Here is a 26,685-nt window from a genome sequence, read left to right on the forward strand (position 1 = left end):
TGTTAAAATGAACATTGAAGCAGTGTTAAAGTTGATGAGATAATTAAGTGATTAAGTGCTGATTGAGCATTAGTGATGAACACCTGATGTTAACAAGCAGAATCAATGGAGGAAAGTCACTAAGTCAACTTTAGGGGTGATCAGTGTTTGCTTTGGTTGTGGTTTTGGCCCTTGACTTTTTAACATTAGTTTTTCACTGTGTGTTGTAACTGTGTGTTTCTAAAACACATTTGTAGCAAAGAAAACTAACAAATCTGATCAGGTGCTCTTGGTTGTTATAATGTAATCATGTTGTGACCTGATTAACTGGTCTCATGCATAGCTAAATCTCTTATTTGTGGTGAATTAATTTTACTGATTACAGCAGCCATGTGATTCTTAATATTAAGAATTTTTAAAAGTTGTTTTGTTCAAAAAGGTTTGAACTACTTGTGCACTTAGACACACACAGGCATCTAGAATCAACATATGAATCTCAACAATGGTAAAAATCAAAAAGCATGTTGCAGTGCATGATGGATGCACCAATCAAAACTCATCCATGGCTCCCAGCATGTATTGCGGCATGAATAAATTATGATCTAAATTGTCTTAGTAATTTCTTGTTTTCTTTCTATTTTCTTTTATTTTTGATGTTGTTTTTGTTTTGTGAAGTCCGGAGTTTATCTATTAATCTTTTGTTGATTGTCACCATTGTTGATATTCACATGCTGATTTGATGTCTGTGTGTGTCTAAACAGTAAAATAATTCAACACTTTTGTGCAGAGTCTCATACTGTAAAGATATGGTGCTGCAATAACCAATAATGCAAAATAACATTCTGAATGCAATCTTTGATTCTGGCCACTACATAGTGATTACATGATCAGGTGTTGGTATAGTAAATCAAAACATAACCAACACCTGATTACATTTTCCCTGGGCTTTATTTTCCATAACAAATTTTCTTTACTGTTAAAGCAACCAGGGCAATCAAGAATCAAGTTAAAGCAATCAAGAACCCAAATAAAGCACACACTGATCACCATAATGGAGACTGACACAATAGTGAAATTCTTTCCTTCAGTGATTCTGCTCATTAACAACAGGTGTTAATCACAAATGATCACCTAATTAATCACTTAATTATCTTATTAACTTTAACATTGCCTCAGTGTTAATTTTAACAATTTTGAGTGTGGCCTCAAATAAATTCTGAGCGAAGTTATTTAACACTGGGGGTTTTGCTGTGCACCTGAAGACCTTGATTAACTAGTTCAGGCATGTTTAATTGGGGTTGGAGCTAAACTGTTTGGGTTGATTGTGATTGGGAACCTCTGCTATAGAGTGATGTCCAGCACTGTTTTGACAATTAGTGATTGGAAGTTCAGATTATTTTACTGACTTGGATCTTTGAGACTCATTCAGCAAAATGAACAAATCTTATTTCAAGTCATTTAACTCATTTTGTTATTTTCAACAGAATATAATTAAAATGTTACATGTTAATAGCCAAAATCCCCAACACATCAATTTATAATGCACTATAATGCAGCCAAGGTCAAATCATGAGAAACAGAAATGATTAATTCCTTGCTTAGCTGGGTCTTCAGTCTATGCAGTCTGTTAGTTTACCTCACCTCCTGATCTCAGTCATTCATTCTGTCACCCCGGAAACAGAAATGATTAGTTAGTCTTTAGGTCTGGGTCGTTTGTTCATCACGAGTTATGAAAAAGAACCATCATAATAGTAATTCACAAATTTATAAATTGTAAGAGATTTGAGACCAGAAAAGCATCACATACCTTTAAGAGTTAAAAAAAAAAAAAAAAAACACTACGCCTTTGTTTGTAAGGAAGGTTGGGAATTACTAATTAATTTCTGTATTCGATACAGCTGTCACATGACAAAAGAACAAACTACCCAGACTACCAAAGACTCGGAAGGTGAACTAAACATTAATATTTCTGGTAAAGACTGCATAGCCTTAGCCTATGGGGCTGTCACGGGATGAACAAACAACTCGGAAGTGAAGACTCAGGAGGAGAACTAATCATTTCTGTTTCCTGTACAAAAACTATAGGAAGTTGTGCATGCACAGTCAGCACAAAATGCAGTGTGGCATTAATAGATTATGTTGTGGAGTTATTTAATTCTTGTTGGTTTTATCTGTGCTGCTGAACTTATTGTTGCTACACTTTTAGCAGTTTGTGTTGTTGTTTTATTTTAGAACGTTGGTTTATGTTGTATAAATGTTTGTATTATTTGTTGAGTGTCACCATTGTTGTGTTTTGTATGTCATGTATTGACATCTGTGCATCATTAGGTAATATTTACAAGATGTCACATCTTTCAAAGATGAATCAAAGTTGATCCATCTACAAACAGTTATTAATTTGAAATGAGTTATTGATAAATCTTCATGCTTAATACTAAAACAAAATCGTCATATTCATGCTAATAGTTTGTCACATTTCTGACTTGGCTAGAATTCACAGTAAATTTCTGACTACAGTAATTTATTGTAAAATAATACTTGTTAATCCTGTTAATTCCTGGCAATTTTAATTTTTTACAGTATGGTTTCTGTTCTTGTTGCTTCTTTTTTTACTTTATTGATTCTGCTTGTTAACAGCAGATATTTTAATGTTTGAAAGAATATTTCAGGAACATCATACTAATCACTAAATGACGTTCCAGGACCATCAAGGAAACTGGACATTCTTTTATGTTCTTACAAATCAACATTCTTATAATGTTGAGTTGTTAATAAAAAAATAAATTGAAAGATGTTTCAGGAACATCATACTAAACTAAAAAAAAAAACGAAAACTGGACATTTTAATGTTCCCATAACCAAAACAAACATATTTAGAACATAAAACATATTTAGAACAAAAATAGCTGGGTGAAAGCATTATTCATGAAAACATTCTCACACTTGTCTTTTTCAGGTTCACGTTCAGTTATAAGAACTCTGATGTTAATCTTCATATTAGTGATTAATGCAGTGATGATCGGTCTTTACATAGTGACACTGGAAAATAAAACAGGTATGATCATTTTTCATTAATGTTAGATTTTTTTTTTTTTTTTTTGGAAAAACCAAATATTAGTTTATTTTACAAAGTGTCTTCATATTTATTAACTTGTCATTAAATGTCAGAGTTGTGACACAGGGTTGATCACAGCTGTTGTGCTCATGGAGGTTTGAATCTGATCTGTGTGCCCTGTCCCATTCACCTTCCTTCTGCTCTCACTGCCCTGTCTGATCTACAACTGTCCTGCATAATGAAGACAAAAAAACGTAGTGGTAATGCTTTATTTGATCAATTTACAGATCCTATTGGATGGGGCTGTGTGATGGTGTTTCTGCAGATATTCTGGACCGTTATGAGGTTTACAGATGTTACTTACATTTATCTCAGATTTGATCAGGGTACAGTATTGGTCATCTTCTTTCATCATCTTCTCTGTATAATGTTTTTCTACATCAGTTTGGATTCATGCACAATGAACTTGAGTAGTTCATGATATTAAACAGTGCAGGACCAATAATATTAAGCATGTTTGTGTGTGTTTAGAAGAGACAAATGAAAATGGAAACAGCTAATAGCAGTGAGTCAGATGTGAGGGGTAATCAGTTATATTGATTAGCCTTTTTAATCCAGTAATTAGCAGCTAAATATGTCAGAGTTTTACACTATAAAACAACAAATATGAATAATTGATAATCACAATAGTTTAACCCAGGGGTGTCAAACTCATTTTAGGTTGAGGGCCAGATTGGAAAAAAAATAACCATGTGTGGGCAGAATTAATAAAAAAAAAAAAAAAAAAAAAAAAAAAAAACCTTAGTGCGCTGATAGTTGCATTAATATTAACCATATAAACAACAAATTAGAAAACTAGTACACTGCTCCTTAAAACCGCATTTGTTTTTACAGCAAAAAAAGGTTAGATTTTTAAAATAATGCTTTTTTAAAATATTTTTTTTATTAGTGATTAGATTTAAAGCAAATTTGTTTATTTGTTCAAAAAATATGTGTAGCTCTTTGATATTAGAGGCAAACACTGCATTTTTATCACAATCCCAAGGGAAAAGCCATCAAAACATTTCTGAAGACAGTTCCCTTCAGAGATACATTCATATCAACCCCAATTCAATATTTATATTATTCTTTCTATTTTTCACGAACAGTGAGCTTGTGCATGGTACAATATTTTCTCTGCTAGCGCGTCTGTTCTCCTCTTTGTGTAAATATTCAGCGTGTGCCTGTGTTAATGTCCTTTTCACAGACATCGTAAATATTTCCACAGAAATTAAATTTTGGGAAATTATTACAAAGCACTTTGTTTGTAAGCCCGGAATAAAGATTGACCAAAATAAAACTAAAAAAAACGTTTGGATTTATGACCAGTGTGGACTAGTGCATCTCTATTTTTTATTTTTTTTTTTTTTTTTATTATAGTTCAAATCATCCCGTGGGCTGAATTGGACACCTTTGTGGGCCGTATTCGGCCGTATGTTTGACACCCCTGGTTTAACCTGTTATCTGTCTCTCCCCTTTTTGAGCATAGACGTGAAAAGGCTGTATCTGAACTTAAATGGTTGTAATAATGTTTTGGAATACAGACCTAAGATTGGTCTCTTTTTAAAGAAGGCAATCAGCATATTATTGCTGAAGTAAAAGCATTGGGTTTTATGCAAAATATGAATTTTACAAAATATGTTGGATTCTAAAATTGGTAGACAATCAAAGCCACAAGTCTAACCAAGATGTGTTCCAAATTTGACCACTAAATGGTCACTAAATGGAGACCACTAAATGGTTTTAAAGAACTGTTTCCATGGTAACACAATGTCCAGTTTCAAAACAGTTTCAGATGAATTGTGAGTGTTTCAGTTTTCAAACAATACCTAATTTATGATGATTACTAAAATATTTCTTCGGAAAAAAATCATTCATATCACAAAGATTAAATAGTTAATAAGATATGATATAAGATTAGACCATTAATAATAAATAAAATAATAAAAAACAAGCAAACAAAGACTTTTCTAGTAATTAAATAGAAATTAATATTAACAATAATTAATAGTAATTCAATTGTTTTAGTGAGTATATAAACATTTTTATGTCACTAAAGGTGAAATGATGCAATCATTTTGCATTTGTTTGAACTTCATATTGAAATTTTTAAACTTGCATTACAGATTTTCGCCGTATTGTCCCGGTGTATCTGTTTGGATCAGTTTGTGTTGTTTTACTGACCTCCATTGCACTAATAACAGAAATGATACTGAAAACAGGTAAAATGAACACAAAATGTTACTATATTTTATTTCAGGAATCTTACTTTGAGGAAATTTTTTTTGAAAATAAAAGTTCATGGTGAAGGTACTTTAAACACTCTGTAAAAAAAAATTGTCCTGTAAATTAAAGGTACAATACTAGCAACACTGTTGACAGTAATTTACTGTTAATTGAACAGTTCTTTATTGTAATCTACTTAACAGTATGTTATTGTAAAGTTAACATGCACTAAAAACTTGAGTTAACTACTTTCATTTGCAGAAACCGAACTGCCTTAAACTGGCCAACTGCCATTTAAGTATATAAACTAATGTTCTTAATGTGTTAGTAAATCTGAGCATATTGAACTTATTTAATTTGAGTTCACTAAAAAAAAAGAAAATTTCATAAAGCAAAAATAACTGAACTAAAATCATTGAAACATCAAGTTAACTCTAATCTCTTGCAGATGACTGCTAGCTAACAACAACAAACATGCATAATTGAAATTAAGAGATTTTTCGCTGCATCAGCAACTACACAGTTACTGCCTTTAAATAAAGCAACATGCCACATATTCTCAGAGTCTCTTAATCTTCTCCTGGAATGAAGCACAGGCTCTACTCTTCAGCACAATGGTGACCCACAAAACTCAGAAACACATAAAAATATAGCTGCAAGCTTCATGCGTAAAAAGGTATTATGTTTTATTTAGCAAGCATGTAACCACTTAGATCATAGATGAAAAAAAAAAAAAAAAACATTTACAGGCAATAAAGGCAATTTACTTAGGGAATACATGGTTTTTAAAGCTTTTTAACAGTTATAGCACCACCTATGGTCTGATCTCCATAAAAGTTTGCATGCTTGTTTAGAATCTTACTAATTTTTGTGAAGTTCTGAGTTGCGTTTAGGATTTCTAGGCTTCTGAGTATATTTTGCCATGCCCATTTTTTAAATTACTCTGTTATAGCTATCCAAAAGTTCAACTTTTTTTTGATAATTATTGATCTATAGAGTCCAGAGAATTGTACTGCGCTGGTTTGGTTCCGATCAGGACTAGTTCATAAAAGTACGTTTTTCATAATCATGAATATTTAATGAACGATTTGATTGACAGCAGTGGTTCTTGAGGCACGTGTGAGTGAAATGCCCGCGCTCAGCCCAGCTGTCAAGTCATCATAGGTTAGGTAAGTCACAATGGCAATGCCCTGGCGTTAGTTTTTCCGAGGATATGTCACCAACCGTCAAGCATTAGGCCTACATGAATGTCAAGTAGGCTAATATGCAGCTTGTTGTGCGTTTTGAAACCAGCGAAAATTGCAGGATATGTAGAACATAAGTTCATGCAACATCACATCACTCACATGCAGCGCTTCTGTGAACGGAGAAAACAGAATGAAACTATAGGCCTACATAACACTGATAAAATAAAAGGGAATATTTAGGCCTATTGGCTACGCGATATTTCACTTAAATAATTAGGTCTACAGATTAACAAAACGAAAGTGGTTCATTGTGGCGCACTCCAAAGATCTAGGAAAGGAAACAGACATTCTGCTTGTTTTCGTTATTTAAGTGTCTTTTGTAAATGTATGAATTATGTCTTGCTTTTACCTGTATGACCATAAATTACGCAGTACAGTTTACTGTCTTAGAAGGAAAAAAAAATCCAGTGGTCACGTCGGCACCTCGCGCACACACAAATTCTTGCATTGCTTACGTGATATCGCAGCCTGTTAAATAATTAAAATAAAATACAATCAACCAAACATATAAAACATTACACTGCTCAATTTAATTCTGTAATACAATCTGCCGTTTACCATCCGTGACCACTGACTGTTATGTAAAGGATGATGTCAATAATGCGAGTGAAGTAAAGCTTAATAAATAGCCTAATAGTTTAGCATTCGTCTCGAAAATGGAAACAGTGTCATTATAATTATTTTTCTGCTCCCAATCGCATCAGAACCCTCATTATCCCAAATCGTAAATATCAAGCATGTTTGATATTATGAATCTTGATTGGGCAGCCTCTGACGTGATACCAGTGAGAGCGAGCAAGCTGCACCTACCGGATGTTGTGTGCTTCTGTTGCTGAAACTTGTCAGCCACAAACATGCCACGAAAGTGGAGTAACGAGAAAGAAGATCACCCATATTATTTTTTTCCCCTTTGTTTTTCTTTCCTTAAAACAAAACTTAGGCCAGAAGAACCAGCTGACAATGTCGATCATCCTCCATTTGTTTTTGTTTTTTTTTGTTTTCATGTTTGATCTTGTGAATCTCTGTAAGATCTCGTCTCACTGTGAAAATCTTACTACAATCGACAGGTGTGTGTTCTCATGGTCTGGACGAATCTTCTAGTGTGTGCATTCAGAGCATTAGTGATGAATACCTGCTGTTAACAAGCAGAATCACTGAAGGAAAGTCATTATGGAGCGATACGGGTAATGAAAAGGAGAGCATGCAGTTCTTCTGAGTTATTTTGTAGATTTAAAGTTTGCCAGTTTATTAAACACCTCCCGAAAAATCATAAGGTCTGTATATATTTGTTAACAGTTATAATAAGTGTTTTGTGTAATTTTATTTATTTATTTTTTTGTGGAGTGAAAACGGACACAATAAACTTAATAAAACATTAGTAAAGTTTTGGCCATCATTTGGATGGGGTCAGCTACACTTATGAAAGTTACAAAAGTTATTTAGTCGAGAATAGTGTGCGTTTTTTTGTCTTTTGTTATTTGATTAGCATTAAAGCGCAGACAGCAGAGCTGGGATTTTGCAACAGACATTATACAGCTCAGTGCCTTCACGCAGTTCATTAACAAACCATCGGTTTATATCTGCCTTTTTCCTGCTATAGCCGATATACCGATGGTTGTAAATTGAGCAAAAATGGGCCAATAAATATTGGCAGCCGATACATTGGTGCATCTCTAGTCAAGAGATCAACTAAAGCAAACACTGATCTCCAAAATGGGCCTCAAGGCTGTGGCTGGAATTCAGTTGTAGTTCTTGTGTTTTTCTTTTCTTGTTTCTCTGTCCTTCAGTCAAGTCAAGTCACCTTTATTTATATAGCACTTTTAACAATGCAGATTGTGTCAAAGCAGCTTTACAGTGATTTTGGCTGCACAGCAGCTCTAAAGGAAAATAGTGTCATTGTCCATAAATTCAGTATTGATTCATTCCTTTGTAAAAATCAGTAGTTATTTATTTAGTAAATTCATCTATACATTGGCTCTGGAGAAAACAGTGATGTCATCGTCCAGCTCAGTTCAGTTCGCATACACTGGCGTCAATACAGGCAGATCAAAAACATTGTTGAATATCAAGTGTCCCCAACCAAGCAAGCCAAAAGGCAACAGTGGCAAGGAACCCAAACTCCAACAGGTGACAAAATGGAGGAAAAAACCTTGGGAGAAACCAAGCTCAGTTGGGGGCCAGTTCTCCTTTGGCCAACAACGAACAGTGCATGATTATGATTCAGGCAACGTTACGAGTCATAAGTCAGATTGGGATCGCAACAGTCAAAATATTTAACCCAGTTCCATCTAGTTGAAGATCGGATTCATCACGCCTGTATGGAAATGGTTTGTTGGGGATCTGTGCCACTGGCTGTCGTGTCGATGAGGCCTTCATAGGAGATGGTCTAGTTGACACAATCTTCAGTGATTCTGCTTGTTAACAGCAAGTGTTCATCAGTGTTCACTCTCTTCTTTTCATTCACTCTGTCAAGTGGACTATATTAGTAAACTAATGTAGGGAGTAGTGAATGGGGGTATAGGGTGTGATTTGCGGCACAGCCTCTGAGTGTCGGCTTTGAGTGCTGTTAATGCTGCCTTCACGTGCTATCGGAAATCATCTCAGGTTACGTATGTAACCATGATTCCCTGAGAACAGGGAACGAGACACTGCGTTTGAACGCATATGGGGAACGTCATTACGTGAACCGGTGTCTGAAAGCAACTATCAAATCTCACCAATCCTATTGGCCGGCGACAGCCTATGACGTCATTAAAGATGCGAACCGGAAGTATAAAAGGAGCGCCTAGAGAAGCAGTCAGTACCTTATCGTCTGAAGGAACTGTTCAGCAGGCAGCCCCAATGCATGGCAGGTAACGCAGTTACCTATGCAGGGAACTATGGTTACATACGTAACCTGAGACATTCTCTCTTTCGAAAGGGAACTCTACACTGCATTTGAACGCATATGGAGAACGATATACCCACGCTGCCATGCTTGAGGAGAGTGCATGCCAAAGATGGCTAGACAAACGTCAGAACTAGCAGCTTCAACTGAAATGCCAGAACCACTCCCCCTACGGGTCAAAAATAGGCTGTCAGTGACAGCATTCCCTATGGCCAACAGCCCAAGCTATAAGCCTCAAAGAGGCCTTCCACAGAAGGCCTACCAAGGTCGCTCAAAGGCTTCTGGTACCAAGCTTTCTTGAAGAAAGAGGGTCCCTCTAAGGGAATGTAGCCAGGGGGCCCGAGGGAACCCTAGCCAGTCACTTGTCAGGGGAACAAAGTCAACCCTGAATTCCACCAGGGAGGCTGACCTGGTCTCAATAAAGCAACCTAGTCTTGGCCAACAACCTGTCTGATCACAGAGTCTCAAACCACATTCTTCAGAGAAGATATCCAGTGAGAGTGACTGCAAAAAGGCAGTAACCAACTCAGACCAGAGCATAGAGACGGGCATCCTGGAGAGCAGGACTCAGCTTAGCGCTCTTTACCCTTACCAATGAGGGGAGTAACACTCTGCTCAATCCTAGGATCTATTCAGTGCCTGATAGAACAGCTAGAACAGCTTGCTTGCTGATAAGCAAGAACCCACAAACATGGAACTCGTTCAGAATGAAACCGAGTTTAAACCACTGTAGAGTGCCCACATAACAGTCTACCTAACACAATCTGACAAGCAGTGTACTCAGTAAAACACTTTTTACTCTTTAAGCAAGAGGAGTACAAACATACGTCATCATGCCTGCCCTGCAGGAGGCCCAAAGAAGGGCCTACGACTTCCAGACAGACACGTGGCATCAGCTTGTTGCAGTGTTCTAAGCTCTAAGGGAGCCAAATATGATAACCAAACTCTAGAGAGGTTAACTAGTTTAACTCAACCTGAGCCACCATACCACCTGGCAATGTACTCAGTAAAAACACCTTTTACTCTTTAAGCAAGAGGAGTACAAACCTACGCCATCATGCTCTTGAAGGAGGCCCAAACGGGGCCTGCAGCTCAAAAGACACGTGGCGCCAGCTAATGGCAGTTTCTAAGCTCTAAAGAGCCATAAATAGAACCAAACTATCCAGTGAGGTTAACTATTTAGCTCAACCTGAGCTTGATTCTATTCAACACATTCCAACAGGCAATGTACTCAGAAAACACTTAAACTCATAGAGGAGTACAAACTCCGCCAGCATGCTCCGAAAAAGGCCCAAACCGGGCCTACTACTCCAGAAGAAACGGGCGTCAGCCAGTGGCAGTGTCAACAAAACCATCACAAACATGCACCATCATGCTCCTGAAGGAGGCCCAGAAGGGGCCTGTGACTCCAGAAAGACACGTGGCGACAGCTAGTGGCATTTGTGTCTAAGCTCTAAGGGAGCCTAATCTGAGGACCAAACTATTGAGGTTACCTAGCTTAACTCAACCTGAGCTTAAATCTACACATTCCAACAGGCAATGCACTCAGTAAAAACACACTTAACCCTTACAGTAAGGGGAGTACTACGAATATATGCTACCATGCTCTGAAGGAGGCCCAAACCGGCCTACTACTTCAAATAAACATGGGCATAAACCTTTGGCAGTGCTAGTTCTAAGTGAGCAAACCTCTGACCAAACATCCACCATCAAAACTACAAGCTATTGTGCTCAGAAGGAGGCTTAGAACAGAGCCTTCAACTTCCAAAAACACGCAAACAACTCTTGTGACAGTGTTCAAACTCTAAAGGGAGCTAAAAAGGAACCAAACTGAATAGTGAGGTTCCCTAAACAAACTCAACCTGAGCTATGCATTCCAGCAGGCTATGTACTCAGTAAAAACACTTTTACCCTCAAAGCAATGGGAGTACGAACTAATCACCATGCTCTGAAGGAGGCCAGAACCAAGCCTACTACTACAGAAACAGGTGCTAACCTGTGGAAGCAATAGAGTACAGCTCACACTGTGTAGGGCAAAAACTAGAACTTAAAGCATAAACAATGCTTTACTTTTCATTCATACCATCCTGAAAAATTCAAGGATGGACGCTTTTCACCAAATCAGAAGTTCTTACAACTGTACTGAACCCTAGGGAACGGGAGCTTAATCAAAGCTAACACTGTTACACTCAAGCTTGAATGTTAATTCAAGGGGTTCAGGGGAAAAGACAAACTCAGTATGAATGAAAATTCTAGAAAAGTGGGGCCTACGCAACACTACACCTCTCTCAAATTCCTCAGCGAGTTCCACTTGAGAGCCCCATGATTTCAGCCGCCGCTCTGCCTCAGCACGGGCGGGGCCAGAACCACCAGGCACAGATGCCGGCCCCTCTTCTTTCGAGAATAGGGCCAGATGAGAGCGGAGCGTCCTAATAGGTAGACGCTCACAATTCACACAGACAGCGCCCTCAAGCACTGTCCATGCGTGCTCCTCCCCCAGACAAAAAAACGCACAGTTTGTGTGTGTCACCGGGTGTCAGAAACCTGGGATACGGATCCACACACTTCCTGAAACGTTTGTCAGACATAGTAAACTCTTACCGGATTCGAAGTAATCGCAATCAGACAAAAACAGTCCCTGAAGACGATGGGATACTGACTGCTTCTCTAGGCGCTCCTTTTATACTTCCGGGTCATGTCTTTAATGACGTCATAGGCTGTCGTCGGCCAATAGGATTAGTGAGATTTGATAGTTGCTTTCAGACACCGGTTCACGTGATGATGTTCCTCATATGCGTTCAAACGCAGTGTAGAGTTCCCTTTCGAAAGGGAATTATTAATTAACACTTCTGAAGTCGTGATTACGAGCTCATTGAATTCAAAATGGGAGGGCGTTCATTTGCAGTTTTTATCTATGAAATACTGGGAAGCACGTAAAGGCAGCATAAATCACAGTATATTCCTGTAGGCTACTTTCTCGAAATATTACCCAGAAAGCATTGTTTTCTATGGTATATTACTGTTTTAATAGAAAATGGAACACTGTAAAACTGAGATGTAAAAAATAAAAATGGCCAAATTTTAACAGTAACATACCAATTTTCATTATAAATGAATTAACAGCGCTTAAAGTCGACACTCAGAGGCTATGTCCCAAATCACACCATTAACTATTCCCTACACTAGTTTAATGATATAGTCCACTTGACAGAGTGAATCCAGACACTGATTAACACCTGCTGTTAACAAGCAGAATCACTGAAGGAAAGAGAATCTACAATTACAACTACAAGATAAAAAAGCATTAAATCTCTCTCAAGATCTCAGCAGAGGACGATTAAACAAGTGCACAAACAGCATTAACATTACAATTTGACTTTATTTCTGTCATTCGTCTAAAGAAGATCTCATTGAAAATTATCAGAGGTTTCGATGTTGACGTTTTATTGAAAATCATGGATTTGTTTATGGAGATCAGTGTTTGCTTTTGTTGGCCTCTTGACCGTTGACTTTTCAACATCACTTTGTCTTTGGCTGATTGTGTGTTTTTAAAGCACATTTGTCAAGAAAAGAGAAAAGAGAAAAAAGCAGTCAGGTGATGTTGGTTTTGTGTTGACAGTGACAATCAACATCAAGTGGCCAGATTCACTGATCTCATCCAGAATATAGTTTATATTTTTGATAGAAATGTGGTTTTACAGCATGAGATCCAGCAATATTGTGATAATCAGTTGTTATGAAAAATTCTAAAACTTTTTGAACTACTCTAACAATGAGACACACATAGACATCAAGAATCAATAAGTGACCCACATCACAATCATATTTTTTATCTTTATCTTTGTTATAGCAAATGTGTCTTATAAACCCATTACAGCAGCTAAAAGAACTAATACTAAGAATTCAAGGGTCAGTAGTCCAACTAAAGTAAACACTGTTCACCATAATGGTAACCAAACATTTTCAATAAAACACCTTATTTTTCGACATGTTTTCTGTGAATGTGCGAGACTTCTGATTTATTAGCCGCTATAGGGAAATAATGAGAAGAATATCAAAGTGCAATAAACTGTAAAAATAAGGTGGATAGGCATGTGCATTTTGTGCGAGTTCTCTGTAAAAGAATGTGTATGCACAAAAGAGCTTCTGTAGATGTATGAGCCAAGTTCAATGGAACTTGCGACCATAGTTTACTAACGATGCTTTTGGGAAATGCAAGGTTAGTAATAAGTGAAGCTGGTAATGCTGTTTGTGGAGTTTTTTAATCCTCTGCTGAGATCTTGAGAGATTTAATGTATTCTTTTATAGTCAGTTGTAGTTCTTGTTTTTCCTTTTTCCTTCAGTAATTTCTATGCAGACCATGCTTATAATGAATTATAGCTTCATTTATACTTATTCATAAGCAAGTATTAATATTTTATAAACATATTTATAAAGATTTATTAAGACCTATACCGCATTGTAAGAACAGTTATAGATACATTTATATTATTTATATAATTAATTATAAGTCATGCATTTGCCTTTTTAATGCTCATGCTCATAATCTATTATACACTGATTTATAAGTATCAATCAGTCAGTCGTATGGTCCCATGAATGTATTTATAAAGATGCAACCTGCATTGCTATAATGTTATTATATTATAGTTCCAATAATATAGTTATTATATTATAGCTGAAAATGAATGGGAAATGTGAAAAAAATATGATTTTTTTTTTTTTCATTTGTCAAATAAAATCAATAAATCCAGCATAAATCCAAAAATTTTCATACCACAACAAAGGCCTGGTTCTGGAGCACAAATGCAATGTGGAATGAACATGACCACTCGAGTCACGTGATGCGCACGAGGTAGTTAGACGTTACCAGGAGAGCTCTCTAGAAATCGTTTAATATCTTTTGAAACAAACACTGAAACGTTGCCCAATAGTGATTAAAGTCTGCCAGGTACTTGTGAGCAACCGGGAATAATGGAGCGTCGATCAAAACCAAGGAAAGATGAGCATAGAACCGCCGAAACTGAGAGAAAGTCTCCGCAAAATGGCGCCAAGGGGAACGTCTCTGAAGGGGGAAAGTTCAGCGGGGGTTATCGCCGCTGCACTGAAAGAGTTTCACGAGATCATTGGGAGTGTTAAGCAGGAGCTGATCTCTCAAATGTCAGACCTTCGCAATTCCATTCAGGGATCAATTGACACCTTGACCTTGTCTGTTTCATCTATGCAAGGGCGGATCTCTGTGGCTGAACAAAGGATCAGCGATGTGGAAGACACAGTATTGGGAAATGAGCAGTCCCTCAGTCTCCTCAGAAAAGACAACAAGGTTCTCAGAAATAAGTTGGAATATATAGAAAATTACAAAAGACAAAATAACATCCGCCTGATTGGATTGAGTGAAGGAGCTGAAGGTCGAGACACAGTCGGATTCTTTAAGACATGGCTGCCGAGCGTTTTGGGAGAAGAGAACTTTGGCGCTCCACTTGACATCGAGCGCATCCACCGCGTTCCGGCGGCGGGAATCTCGGGGGGGGCCCCACGGCCTGTCCTAATTCGACTTCTGAAATTCCAGGGCCGTGAAAGTATCCTACGTATCTTAAAGCTCCATAAAGCTCCAATTTCCGTTGATGGGAAGAGAGTAAGTTTCTTTCCAGATTCTTTCCAAATATTGATGATCACTCATTTATACAAAATGTTTTTCTTCAAATCTCTCAATCATCAGGCCCACTTCTGGTAGGTGGAGACTTTAACTTTTGTCTAGACAATGTACTTGATAGATCTTCGACTAAACCATTGCCTCGTTCTAAAGCAGTTAAATCCACCACTGCTTTTATGAAAGATTTAAATCTAACAGATGTTTGGAGACAGGAACATCCACAAGATAGAGATTACTCTTTTTATTCACATCCTCATGATACACACACTCGTATCGATTATTTTTTGTTATCCACCTAAGTTTTATATCATTTGCTGGATGTTGAATACCTCCCTCGTTTATTGACTAACCATTCCCCACTTGTAATGTCATTGGCTATCCCAGAGAAAATAGGATGGACTTATAAGTGGAGACTAAATCCTATTCTTCTTAATCTGATTTCCATAAATTTATTAGAGAACAAATTGATATTTTTACTTCTACAAATAAATCTTCTTGCTCCAATAGCTTTATATTATGGGATACTTTAAAGGCTTAACTTAGGGGTCAATGTATTGCATATACTAAGGGGTTAACAAAAAGGAAAAATTCCAAATTGAATGAGCTAGAATCTGAAATCTCAGCACTTGAAAAAATATACCATAAAGATCAGAATATGGTTGTTTATCGGGCTATAATATTACTCAGTAAAATTGCAATATAATAAATTGAACACCTGCCAGGCAGAGAGGACTATTATTAGTTCTAATCAGCGTTATTATGAGCTTGGCGAGAAAGCGCACAAAGTTTTGGCCTGGCAATTAAAACGAGATGAACAGAAACGAACGATAAACACAATAGATACTGGTAATGCGGAAACATACAATCCTGTAGAGATTAATGATGCATTTAAGCGTTACTATACAGAGTTATATACTTCTCAGGCTAGTTTAGATCGTTCTCAAATGGATTCTTTCCTATCCTTAGTTCACTTACCATGTCTTTCAGAGGAAGATAGGCTTAGTCTGGATCAACCTTTCTCTGCCTCTGAGTTGATCGAAGCTATTCGTCTACTGCCTAATAATAAATCTCTGGGTGAGGATGGCTTCCCATCTGAATTTTATAAAGAATTTAAAGATTTGCTGGTGCCCTATTTGATGGAAGTGCTTGAACAGTCAAGGACGGAGAAATGTTTTCCAGACTCTTTCTCCAATGCAATAATTTCTGTATTATATAAGAAAGGTAAAGATCCACTGAAATGTGCCTCCTATAGGCCAATTTCACTTCTTAATGTGGATTATAAATTAGTTACAAAAATGATTGCCAAGAGATTAGAAACTCGTCTTCCACTGTTGATCAATCCAGATCAAACTGGTTTTGTAATTGAAAGACTATCAGCAAATAATCTGAGGAGATTTTTCAATGTCATCCATATTGCTAAAGAAAAGTGAATACAGGGAGTAGCTGTTTCTCTTGATGCCGAAAAGGCTTTTGATCGAGTAGAGTGGTCATATGGAGATGCATATATTGACTTAATTCAGTCACTTTATAAATCTCCCAAAGCAAAAATTGTTACTAATGGAATTATTTTGGCTGCATTCCCCTTATACAGAGGATGTAGAAAAGGTTGTCCCCTAAGCCCAGCTCTCTTTGCGCTGGCTATTGAACCTTTAGCCGAGGCTATTAGACGTAAACCTGATATAAAAGGCTTTGAAATCGGCCCTGCATAAAAAATGCATAAAGTATCATTGTTTGCTGATGATATTCTTTTATTTCTTACTAACCCCATAGATTCTTTATCTAATTTACAGAATGTGTTACAATTACATAGTACTTTCTCTGGATATAAAGTTAATATCGACAAAAGTGTTATTTTGCCATTATCAGGGTTTGACTATACTGCATTAGATAGTTTTTCCTTCAAATGCTCACCTACTGGTATTAAATATTTGGGTATACAGGTGGATGGTAATTTAAAGAATCTTTATAAACTTAACTTGGCTAGCCTTTTAGAGAAGGTGGGTAGAGATTTAACTAATTGGATGGATCTACCACTCACATTGCTTGGTAGAATAAATGCAGTCAAAATGAATGTTTTGCCCAAATTTTTATACATATTTCAATCTCTTTCTATATTAATCCCTAATTCTTTTTTCACTTCTCTTAATGGGTTAATAAGATCATTTATTTGGCATCATAAAACCTCTAGGGTCAGTCTTGATAAACTGGCTTTGGATTATAATCAAGGAGGATTAGGACTTCCCAATTTTAAGATGTATTATTGGGCAGCCCAATCCAGGTATCTGGCTCAGATGTTTGCCGTTACCCCCTTTCCCTCTTGGCTTTGTATAGAGAATTCTGAGATAAAAGAAGAGATCCCTGCCAATATTTTATACATGTGGGATGACAAACTGATCGAAAGAAAAACAAATAACCCTATGATTATTCATTCAGTTCGGACTTGGTATAAACTGAGATCGATGTTGGGAATAATTAGTAACAGAATAATTTTCTTTCCCCTAAGACACCTTTATGGGGAAACAGATTGCTACCAATGTGTTATCAAAACAAAAATTTTAAGATATGGGCATATAAGGGAATTACACATTTGGAGCATTGTTTTAATAAAGATGTTTTAATGTCGTTTGAACAGTTAAAAAATAAATATAATCAAAAAATAAATATAAAACTAAGTAATAAATAATTCCTTAGTTATCTCCAACTACGTGATTGTTTAAGGGTCAAAGTTAAAACTTAACCTAAGATACCTAATTTGACGTGTATTGAACAACACTGCTATTCAGATAAACCACTATATAAAATCATCTCTAGAATTTACGAAGCCCTGATCTCAAATCAGTCTTTAGATAACCGTAACAAATCCAGAGGTAGATGGGAGCAGGATCTGGGGGTAAGAATTAATGGGGACCTGTGGGGTCAATTATGCAAAGATGGGGTCACCTCAACCTTGAATTCTAGGTATAGACTAATTCAATTTAACTTTTTACACCAGCTTTACTACACTCCATCTAGATTACATAAATTTAACAACAGTATTTCACCCCTTTGCTTCAGATGTGGTACAGGAGAAGGAACATTTTTGCATTCTACCTGGTTGTGTCCTAAAGTAAAGGTGTTTTGGGTGAAAGTATGTGAAAGTATATCACAGATTCATGGAATTGATTTTCCAGTGGATCCTGAGGTGTGTTTATTAGGTAATTTTACCAACTCTAACCTCCGAAATAGTCAAGCTATTGAACTTACGGAAATGTTGTTAATAATAGCCAAAAAATGTATAGCTTTGAAATGGAAAGCAGACTCCGATGTGCCAATTGGACTGTGGTTGTAGGAGGTTTGCAGCTGTGTACCTTTAGAAAAGATCACATATTCAGTGAGGGGCAGGGGTGATCTATTTTATAAAATCTGGAAACCCTTTTTGAATTATATAAATATAATGCCACATGACTTGATTTGATAGTTGTTGTTTTTTTTTTTTTAACTGTTTTACATGTATCTCTTTGTGTGTGTGTGTGTAATTATTATCATTTATTTTTGGTTTTATTTTTCTCCTTTGTGTTTTTTCAGATGTTCGTTGTTCGTTATTGTTATATTTGAAAAAAGCAAAATAAAATTTTCACAAAAAAAACATGACCACTCACACACACACGTGCGTGCGCGCGCACAAACACAGTGGTGTGACTGCAATAGAGAGCATTTTTATAGAAACTGGCAAATAAAATCAATAATTCATGCATAAATCAATACATTTTCACACATAAATGGAGGTCTGGGACTAGAGCACAAAAGAAATGTGGAACGAACATGATCACTCACACACACACAAATTTATATATTTTTTACAATTACACTTTCAATTTTGGGGTCATACTGACCCCAAAGACAACAAGTGTAAACAGGAAATGAGGACCATTTGAGGGATAAGCATGGTCTTCATAGAAAGTGTTACCAAACAGTCTTATACTGGCACACCGTCTGCCAGTAGTTTACTGTAAAAAATACTGTGAAATCACATTGCATTTAATAGAAAACTCAGTGACTGAACAGGAGAGTAAATGTTGAACTGAAGTGTTATTTTATGAGTTTTCACACACACACACACACACACACACACACACACAGACGATGATAGGGCTGTCACAAACAGACACAATGACACAAACAGATGTGTTTGGTTATGCCAGAATTTAAAGTTTTGTTTACCGTTGTGCTGGAGAGTAGATCATGTGCTTCAATCCAGCAGAAGACCAAGAAACACTGATGTTATGCTGCATGTTGTTTTCTTCAAAAGTTGTGTAGTTGCTGATGCAATGATGAGATTTTTGCTAATTAAGCAAAAATAGTTTAAGTAAGTTAAACTGATGTTTTTTTTAATGATTTTTTAATTTGTTTCACTTTAAGTATTTTAATTAAATAAAATCACAGTTTTAATGTGCTCACATTATTAGCACACTAGTTTATAAACTTAAATGGTAGTTGGCTGTTTTATGGCAGAGGAAAAATGAATTAACAAAAGAAAGTGAAAGAAAAACAACAGTACTTTGCAGGTGAAGCTGCTGCCAATTAATTACTGCAAATTTAAACTGCAAATTTTTACAGTGTATGTTACTGTCAGACTTTAGCAGTTTTATTTTTTATTTTCTTTTTTTTACAGGAAGGTTTTACAGTGCATGTAAGACAGCATAATATTCATGAATTTGATTTGTCTCACAGTGAGGCAGAAATCACCTACTATTATGAGCTAAATTCTCCTGTATTTATCTGGAACAATTATATTACAATAAAATATGATTTTTCACCGGCTGTTTATGCTGTTAAAATTGAATTAATTTGTCAAAACAGTGATGATTATATTGTCTTCTTTTTAGTGAATGGTGATCGTAAAGTTGGAGATCTGAGATCTATTGTCTTTCCTTTTGAATGTTTATTTGCCGCATCTGTGCTGATTTCAGGATTCTTTCAATCTCGTAAGTATAAATCATTTGGCTTATTTTCTTAGCTCAACTAAGTAATACATTATTTTATTTCAATTCATTTTTTATTTTATTTCAGTTGTAAATAATTCCTTTATTTCAAATGTTTCAGTCGACTTAACTTTTAACTTTTTTATTCCCATTTAAATGAATTTCTACTGCAAATAATAAGCGATCTGATGTCAGCCATTGAAATATATGCAAATCAAATCAATTTAATCTCTCATGATCTTAGCAGAGGATGATTAAACAACTGAAGTCACCATTATAGTGCTTAACTTGCACTTGACCCTTGACTTTTGTTAAACTAACTCTTTTTCAACAATTGCAATAGTGTTTCTTTAAAAACACATTAAGAAAGTAGATTAACTAAAGTTGTTTGCTTTTATGATGTTCAAATGTACAGTGGCTCAAATGGTCTCAAAACTGTAAAAATGCTTTTTTTTTGGTGAATTTTTATTGAGTTGCAGGTTTTTAATGTACAAAAATAAACATCATTCTGAACACTTTTTTCTAGATTGCCCACATTCGAAATGCAATCATCCCACCCACCCCCATCTCCAAAAGTACATTCAGAACATACATAAATATTCAAAGATGCAAAACAAAATTCAAATATAGTGAATTAAAAAAAAAAAAATAGAGAGTAGGAACATGAGACATAGATCCTACAACCACTCCTTATTTTTTTTAAAATTGCATCTAGTCATGCTGAGATAGTCCTCTTAGAGGCTCCATGTAACCTTGTCACTGAGAGCTCCTTGTTTGCAATGTCCAAGAAAGAATGCATCCAGTGAGTCCACACTAGAGAGTGTGGAAGTTTCCAATGCAAGGCAAGCATTTTCTTAGCTGCAGTAAGTCCACAGAAATACAACTTTTTCTGAATTCATCACTTAAAAGCAAAAGTCTTGGACAACATGATACCTAGATGAATACTAGAGCCCTAAGGAACCTCATATGCATGGCAGATCTCAGGCACAGATAAAAGAAAAATGAAGTGCCTGGTTAATTATATTCTGCACGTAAATCATTAAAAAGCTGTTAATGATGAACACCTGCTGTTAACAAGGATCACTGATGGAAAAAACCACAAGAACAGAAAAAAGACGAGCAGAAACACGAGAACTACAACTGACTTCCAGCCACAGCCTTAGATGAAATCAACTGAAGATAAAAGACATTAAATCTCTCAAGATCTCAGCAGAGGAGGGTTAAACAACAAAAACAGCATTACCAGCTTCACATATTACTAACCAGATTGATTTTATTTCTGTCAGATGTCAAAAGAAGTTCTTATTGAGAATTAACAGAGCTTCAGATGTTGTTTTATTGTTTAATTTGATGTTAACATGATGGAGTGTTTGCTTTTGACCCTTGACTTACAAAATTAGTTTTTCGTTGGCTGCTGTAACTGTGTTTTATTTTTTAAAACGTTCGTTATGGCATAAAAGAAGCCAAAAGAAGATGCAATAAGGTGTTGTTGGTTGTGTTTTGATTATGACATCATCATAATGTTTGGTTCACTGAATTCATCCATTGTCTAATCCATTTTAAAAGTTTTTTTAAATAAATTGAATTTTACATTTCCAACACTGTGATACTACAACAAAAGATCAAGCAGCTCTGAGTAATCAGTTATGAAGGATTTTTAAACTCATCAATTACAAAAAAAAAAAAGTTTGAACTAAGGTATAATTTAGATTCACAGAGACATCAAGAATCATCGTATGAATCTCAACAAAGGTGATAATCAACAAAAAAGATAAAAGAACTCTGAACATCGCAAAACATGCTACTAAAAGTCAACACAAAAACAACAGCAAAAATAAAGGCAAACAGTAAGAAGCCTCACCTACCAGATGTTGCATGCTTCTTTAGCTGAAACTTGGCAGCCACAAACATGCCACGAAAATGGAGTATTGAGAAAGATCATCCATATTTTGTTTTTCACTGTAAAGCAGAACGTGTGGCAGGAGAGCCAGCTGACAACGTCGACTGTCCTCCATTTGTTTTTCTTCTCAAGTCACGTTTGATCTTGCGAGTCTCCGTGAGATCTCGTGTCACTGTGAAATTGTTCCTGCAGTCAACAGGTGTGTGGTCTCGCAGTCCGGTTGAATCATCTGGTGTGTGCATTCAGAGGATTATAATGCTAAAAATCAGTTGAAACTGTCATTATATCTGTCTTCCACAGTTTTAAAATCGGTTAAGATTTGAAAATCGTCTAGTGTGTCTCAGGCCTTAACCTCTGTTAATTCTAACTTCTGTAGACATACTGTATGACAGAAATAAAGTCAATCTGGTTATCTGGTAATGCTGTTTGTGGAGTTGTTTAATACTGTGCATCATCTGCTGAGATCTTGAGAGATTTTGTAAGGATTGAGTCAATGGAGTGAAGATCATTGACAAAATAACAGCAAGGATGAGCCAGTGGCAGAAACAGTGACAGGCAGTAATCTAGGTAGGCAGCAAACAATCAGAATCCCAAGGCAGGCAGAGATCAGGGCAGGCAGCAAACAATCAGAATCCCAAGGCAGGCAGAGATCAGGGCAGGCAGCAAACAAACACAACCCAGGAACAGGCAAGGGTCAGGGCAGGCAGCAGAGAATCATAAAAGAGTACAGTCCAAGGTCAAACACAAGAATCCAGAATCCAGGGGAAATGCTCAGAAATGTCAGATGGTGCTAAACAAGACTTCGCATGGAGATGTGGGTGCAAGTGTCTTTTATGTGTGAGTGAGTGATTGTATAATGGGTAGCAGTTGCAGGGTGATCAGTCCAAGGTATGCGGGTAGATGGGAAATGGAGTCCAAATGATGTGTGTAGTTCAGGATGGAGTGCCCTCTGGTGGCAATGACGGGCACTTTCACTGGTGATCGTGACATAGCCCCCCTTCTAAGGAGCGGCTTCCAAAACCCAGAAAGTCCTGGAGGGAGGTGGAGTGGAGTGGAGGCGGAACAGTGGGTAAGATGGTAGGCCAGGTCCATGGAAAGGAAGAAGGCCTGGAGACTGAGGCAGGGCTGGAGAAGACTGGACAGACGGCCAGGGAGACAGGCTTGAAGACCCCCACGGCGGAGCAGATGACCACCACGGCAGTGCAGACAGGCTTGAAGACCCCCACAGCAGAGCAGAGGACCACCATGGCAGTGCAGACAGGCTTGAAGACCCCCATGGCGGAGCGGATGACCACCACGGCAGCTCAGACAGGTTTGATGATCCCCACGGGGACGCAGACGACCACTACAGTAGCGCAGGGGGGCTTGGAGACCCCCACGGCAGAGCAGACGGACTTGAAGACCCCCACGGCGGAGCAGACGACCACCATAGCAGTGCAGATGGGCTTGAAGACCCCCACGGCGGAGCAGATGACCACCACTGCAGCTCAGACAGGCTTGAAGACCCCCACGGCGGAGCAGACGACCACCACAGCAGATCAGGTAGCACTGGGAACCAACATGGCTGAAAAGGAGGAACTGAAACATGAAGCACAGAGCGGTTAGCATTGGTCACTAGGGCCATGACAGTACAGGCAGAGAGCTCAGAAAACCCCTCCAGGGCTCTGACTGAAACGTCCTCGCTGGTCATGTAGCGGGGAGCAGACAGTTCAGGAACACCTCTGCGGTTGCGTCTAGACAAACGGACAGTTCTGGTAAAACCTCTGCGGTCATGCCGAGGCAGACAGGAAACTCAGAGACCACCTCCATAGTCGTGTCAAGGCAGACAGTGAACTCAGGGACGACCTCCGTGGTCGTGTCAAGGCAGACAGTAAACTCAGGGATGACCTCCGTGGTCGTTTCAGGGCAGACAAGGAACTCATGAATGACCTCGGTGGTCGTATCCAGGCAGACAGGAAGTCCACAGCCCACGAGGCTGGATTCTGGGACCGCGGCAAACTCTGGAGTGAACTCACAGACTGAGGCAGACTCTGGACTGGACTCATAGGTTGAAGCAGGCTCAGGAGTGAACCCATAGACTGGATCAGGCTCTGGAGTCATTTCATGGATACGGACAAATGGACAGTTCTGGTACGATCTCTGCGGTCATGTCGAGGCAGACGGGAAACTCAGAGACCACCTCCATAGTTGTGTCAAGGCAGACAGGGAACTCGGGAACGACCTCCGTGGTCGTGTCAAGGCAAACAGGAGACTCAGGGACGACCTCCGTGGTCGTGTCAAGGCAGACAGGAAACTCAAGGACGACCACAAGGCTGGATTCTAGGACTGAGACAGACACTGGACTGGACTCATGTACAGAGGTGGACTCAGGAATGGACTCATAGATTGAAGCAAGCTCAGGAGCAGATTCATGGACTGGTGCAGGCTCTGGAGCGGACTGATGGACTGGAGCGGACTCTGGAGTGGATTCATGGACTGGATTCGATGTGTGTGCAGCCCACACACACCAAATGGCTGTGGCCATAATGGCCAGAGCTGCAATCTCTGAAGGCTCAGGCGTGGCAGCCGTCTCGGCTGAGGGCTCAGGCGTGGCAGCCATCTCGGCTGAGGGTTCTGAAGTAGAGTCTTGGACAGCAGCAGATTTGGTTAGTGTAGACTCTAGAAGATCCGCTGAGACGTGACAGAGCTCTGGAAGATCCTCTGAGACGTGACAAGGCCTTGGAAGATCCGCTGAGAAGTGATGAGGTCCTGAAAGATCCGCTGAGACGTGACGTGACTCTGGACCATCAGCGGAGACGTGACGTGACTCTGGACCATCAGCGGAGACATGACGTAACTCTGGATGATCAGCGGTGACTTGACTTGGCTCACGGAGATCAACTGTGACTTGACTTGGCTCACGGAAATCAACTGTGATGTGACTTGGCTCACGGAGATCAACTGTGACTTGATTTAGTGTTGTTGTGGCTGCCATTTTGTGAGCGTGTTCTAGCGCAGCTGCTATCATACGAGTGAGTGCAGGATCGCGTTCCTCCGCGACACCCACAGTGAACGCTGAACCAACAGTCCACAAAACATAATCCAAAAAGCTACCCAATGACGTACGAGGACTTTCATGAATCACTCTTGATTTTAAAGGCTGATTAAGGCCGTCACAGAAAAAGTCTATTAATATACAGTCCGGTAATTCTTAGCCATTAGCCAAAGCTAATTTCCCAATGTAACCCTTGAGTGATCGTGTGCCCTGCTTGAGCGCTAGCAGCAGAATCGCTGTGTTCATACCTGGCCAACGTTCCTTGGAGAAGCTGCTGGATCCTTGTGTGGCGAAGTCTTCTGTAAGGATTGAGTCAACAGAGTGAAGATCCATCTGCAGCTTTTACTGAAGTCAAGTTCATTGACAAAATAACAGCAAGGATGAGACAGTGGCAGAAACAGTGAAAGGCAGTGATCTAGGTAAGCAGCAAACAATCAGAATCCCAAGGCAGGCAGAGATCAGGGCAGGCAGCAAACAAACACAATCCAGGAACAGGCAAGGGTCAGGGCAGGCAGCAGAGAATCAGAAAAGAGTACAGTCCAAGGTCAAACACAAGAATCCAGAATCCAGGGGAAACGCTCAGAAATGTCAGATGGTGCTAAACAAGACTTCGCATGGAGGTGTGGGTGCAAGTGTCTTTTATGTGTGAGTGAGTGATTGTATAATGGGTAGCAGTTGCAGGGTGATCAGTCCAAGGTATGAGAGTAGATGGGAAATGGAATCCAAATGATGTGTGTAGTTCAGGATGGAGTGCCCTCTGGTGGCAATGACGGGCACTCTCACTGGTGATCGTGACAGATTTAATGTCTTCTTTTATCTTCAGTTGATTTCATCTAAGGCTGTGGCTGAAGTCAGTTGTAGTTCTTGTTTCTCTGTCCTTCAGTGAATCTGCTTGTTAACAGCAGCTATCTTCGGTAATGCTCAATCCTCTCTTTATTAATCAAATAATTATCTCATTAACTCCAACTCATTAACTGATTCAGTGTTAAATTTAACAGCCTGTAGTGTGCACACTGAGCAGTGTTCATTTCATCTGGGCTAACCCATGTGGGGCCTACATGGAAACTGCAGACAAAACTGATTGGGCCCCAGTTAGACAGCCCAGGTCAAACCCATCTAGGCCACACATGGCTGTGTTGGCTGGGAAGCATCCCGTTAGCAGGACAGTGACAGTTTAGGGGTTAAATTGAGCCACCCTATCAGCAATCTTTAATGGGATTGGAAGTCGCTTTACAATCCCCCTGCCCTCCTCCTGCTTACCTTGCTATGGATTGTTACCATTGTTAAGATCCATGCGCTGATTCTTGATGTCTGCACTGTAAAACAAAAAAAAACAAAAAAAAAAAAATTTACTCACCTTTATCTTTTTGCACAGTGTCAGTTAAGTTGCATTTACTTAGAATATCAAGTGTTTTAACTTGACAAATGTAGTTACTTGAACTAAAATTTTAGTTGGAATACCTTTATGAAAGTATAAAGTGAACGTACTTTAAGATTTCAATACCAAAGTTCATGTTCATTTAACCTAATTTGTTGTTCAACCAAGTAAATATTTTATTTCAATTGTTCTTTTATTTCAATTGAAAATAATTATATTACTACTCTTTCATTAGAGTGTGTGGACCCTTTTGTAATTTTGTTTTTCTAAATTAACAATTGAGACAACTTTTTTCATTCCCATTTTAATTAATTTCTACTACAAAT

At 38.2% G+C, this 26,685-nt stretch overlaps 1 protein-coding gene across 2 annotated transcripts in view; it reads left to right on the forward strand.

The window, feature by feature from the left end:
- The window catches only part of LOC127509339 (uncharacterized), an 82,791-nt gene that overhangs the window by 46,242 nt on the left and 9,864 nt on the right, over nucleotides 1–26,685 (forward strand). Inside the window, exons 9-12 of one of the 2 annotated variants that reach the window (XR_007929205.1) lie at nucleotides 2,936–3,034; nucleotides 3,322–3,379; nucleotides 5,200–5,295; nucleotides 19,952–20,050. Coding sequence is in view for 1 of the 2 variants with exons in the window: in XM_051887965.1 (XP_051743925.1) it covers nucleotides 2,936–3,034; nucleotides 3,322–3,420; nucleotides 5,200–5,295; nucleotides 19,952–20,050 (393 nt within the window). In the remaining variant the exon portion in view is untranslated. Of the gene's footprint in view, nucleotides 1–2,935; nucleotides 3,035–3,321; nucleotides 3,421–5,199; nucleotides 5,296–19,951; nucleotides 20,051–26,685 lie in introns of both variants that reach the window. The other variant, XM_051887965.1, reaches the window with a different exon arrangement.

The sequence above is a fragment of the Ctenopharyngodon idella genome, chromosome 3 (genome assembly GCF_019924925.1).
Source record: "Ctenopharyngodon idella isolate HZGC_01 chromosome 3, HZGC01, whole genome shotgun sequence".
Taxonomy (NCBI): Eukaryota; Metazoa; Chordata; class Actinopteri; order Cypriniformes; family Xenocyprididae; genus Ctenopharyngodon; species Ctenopharyngodon idella.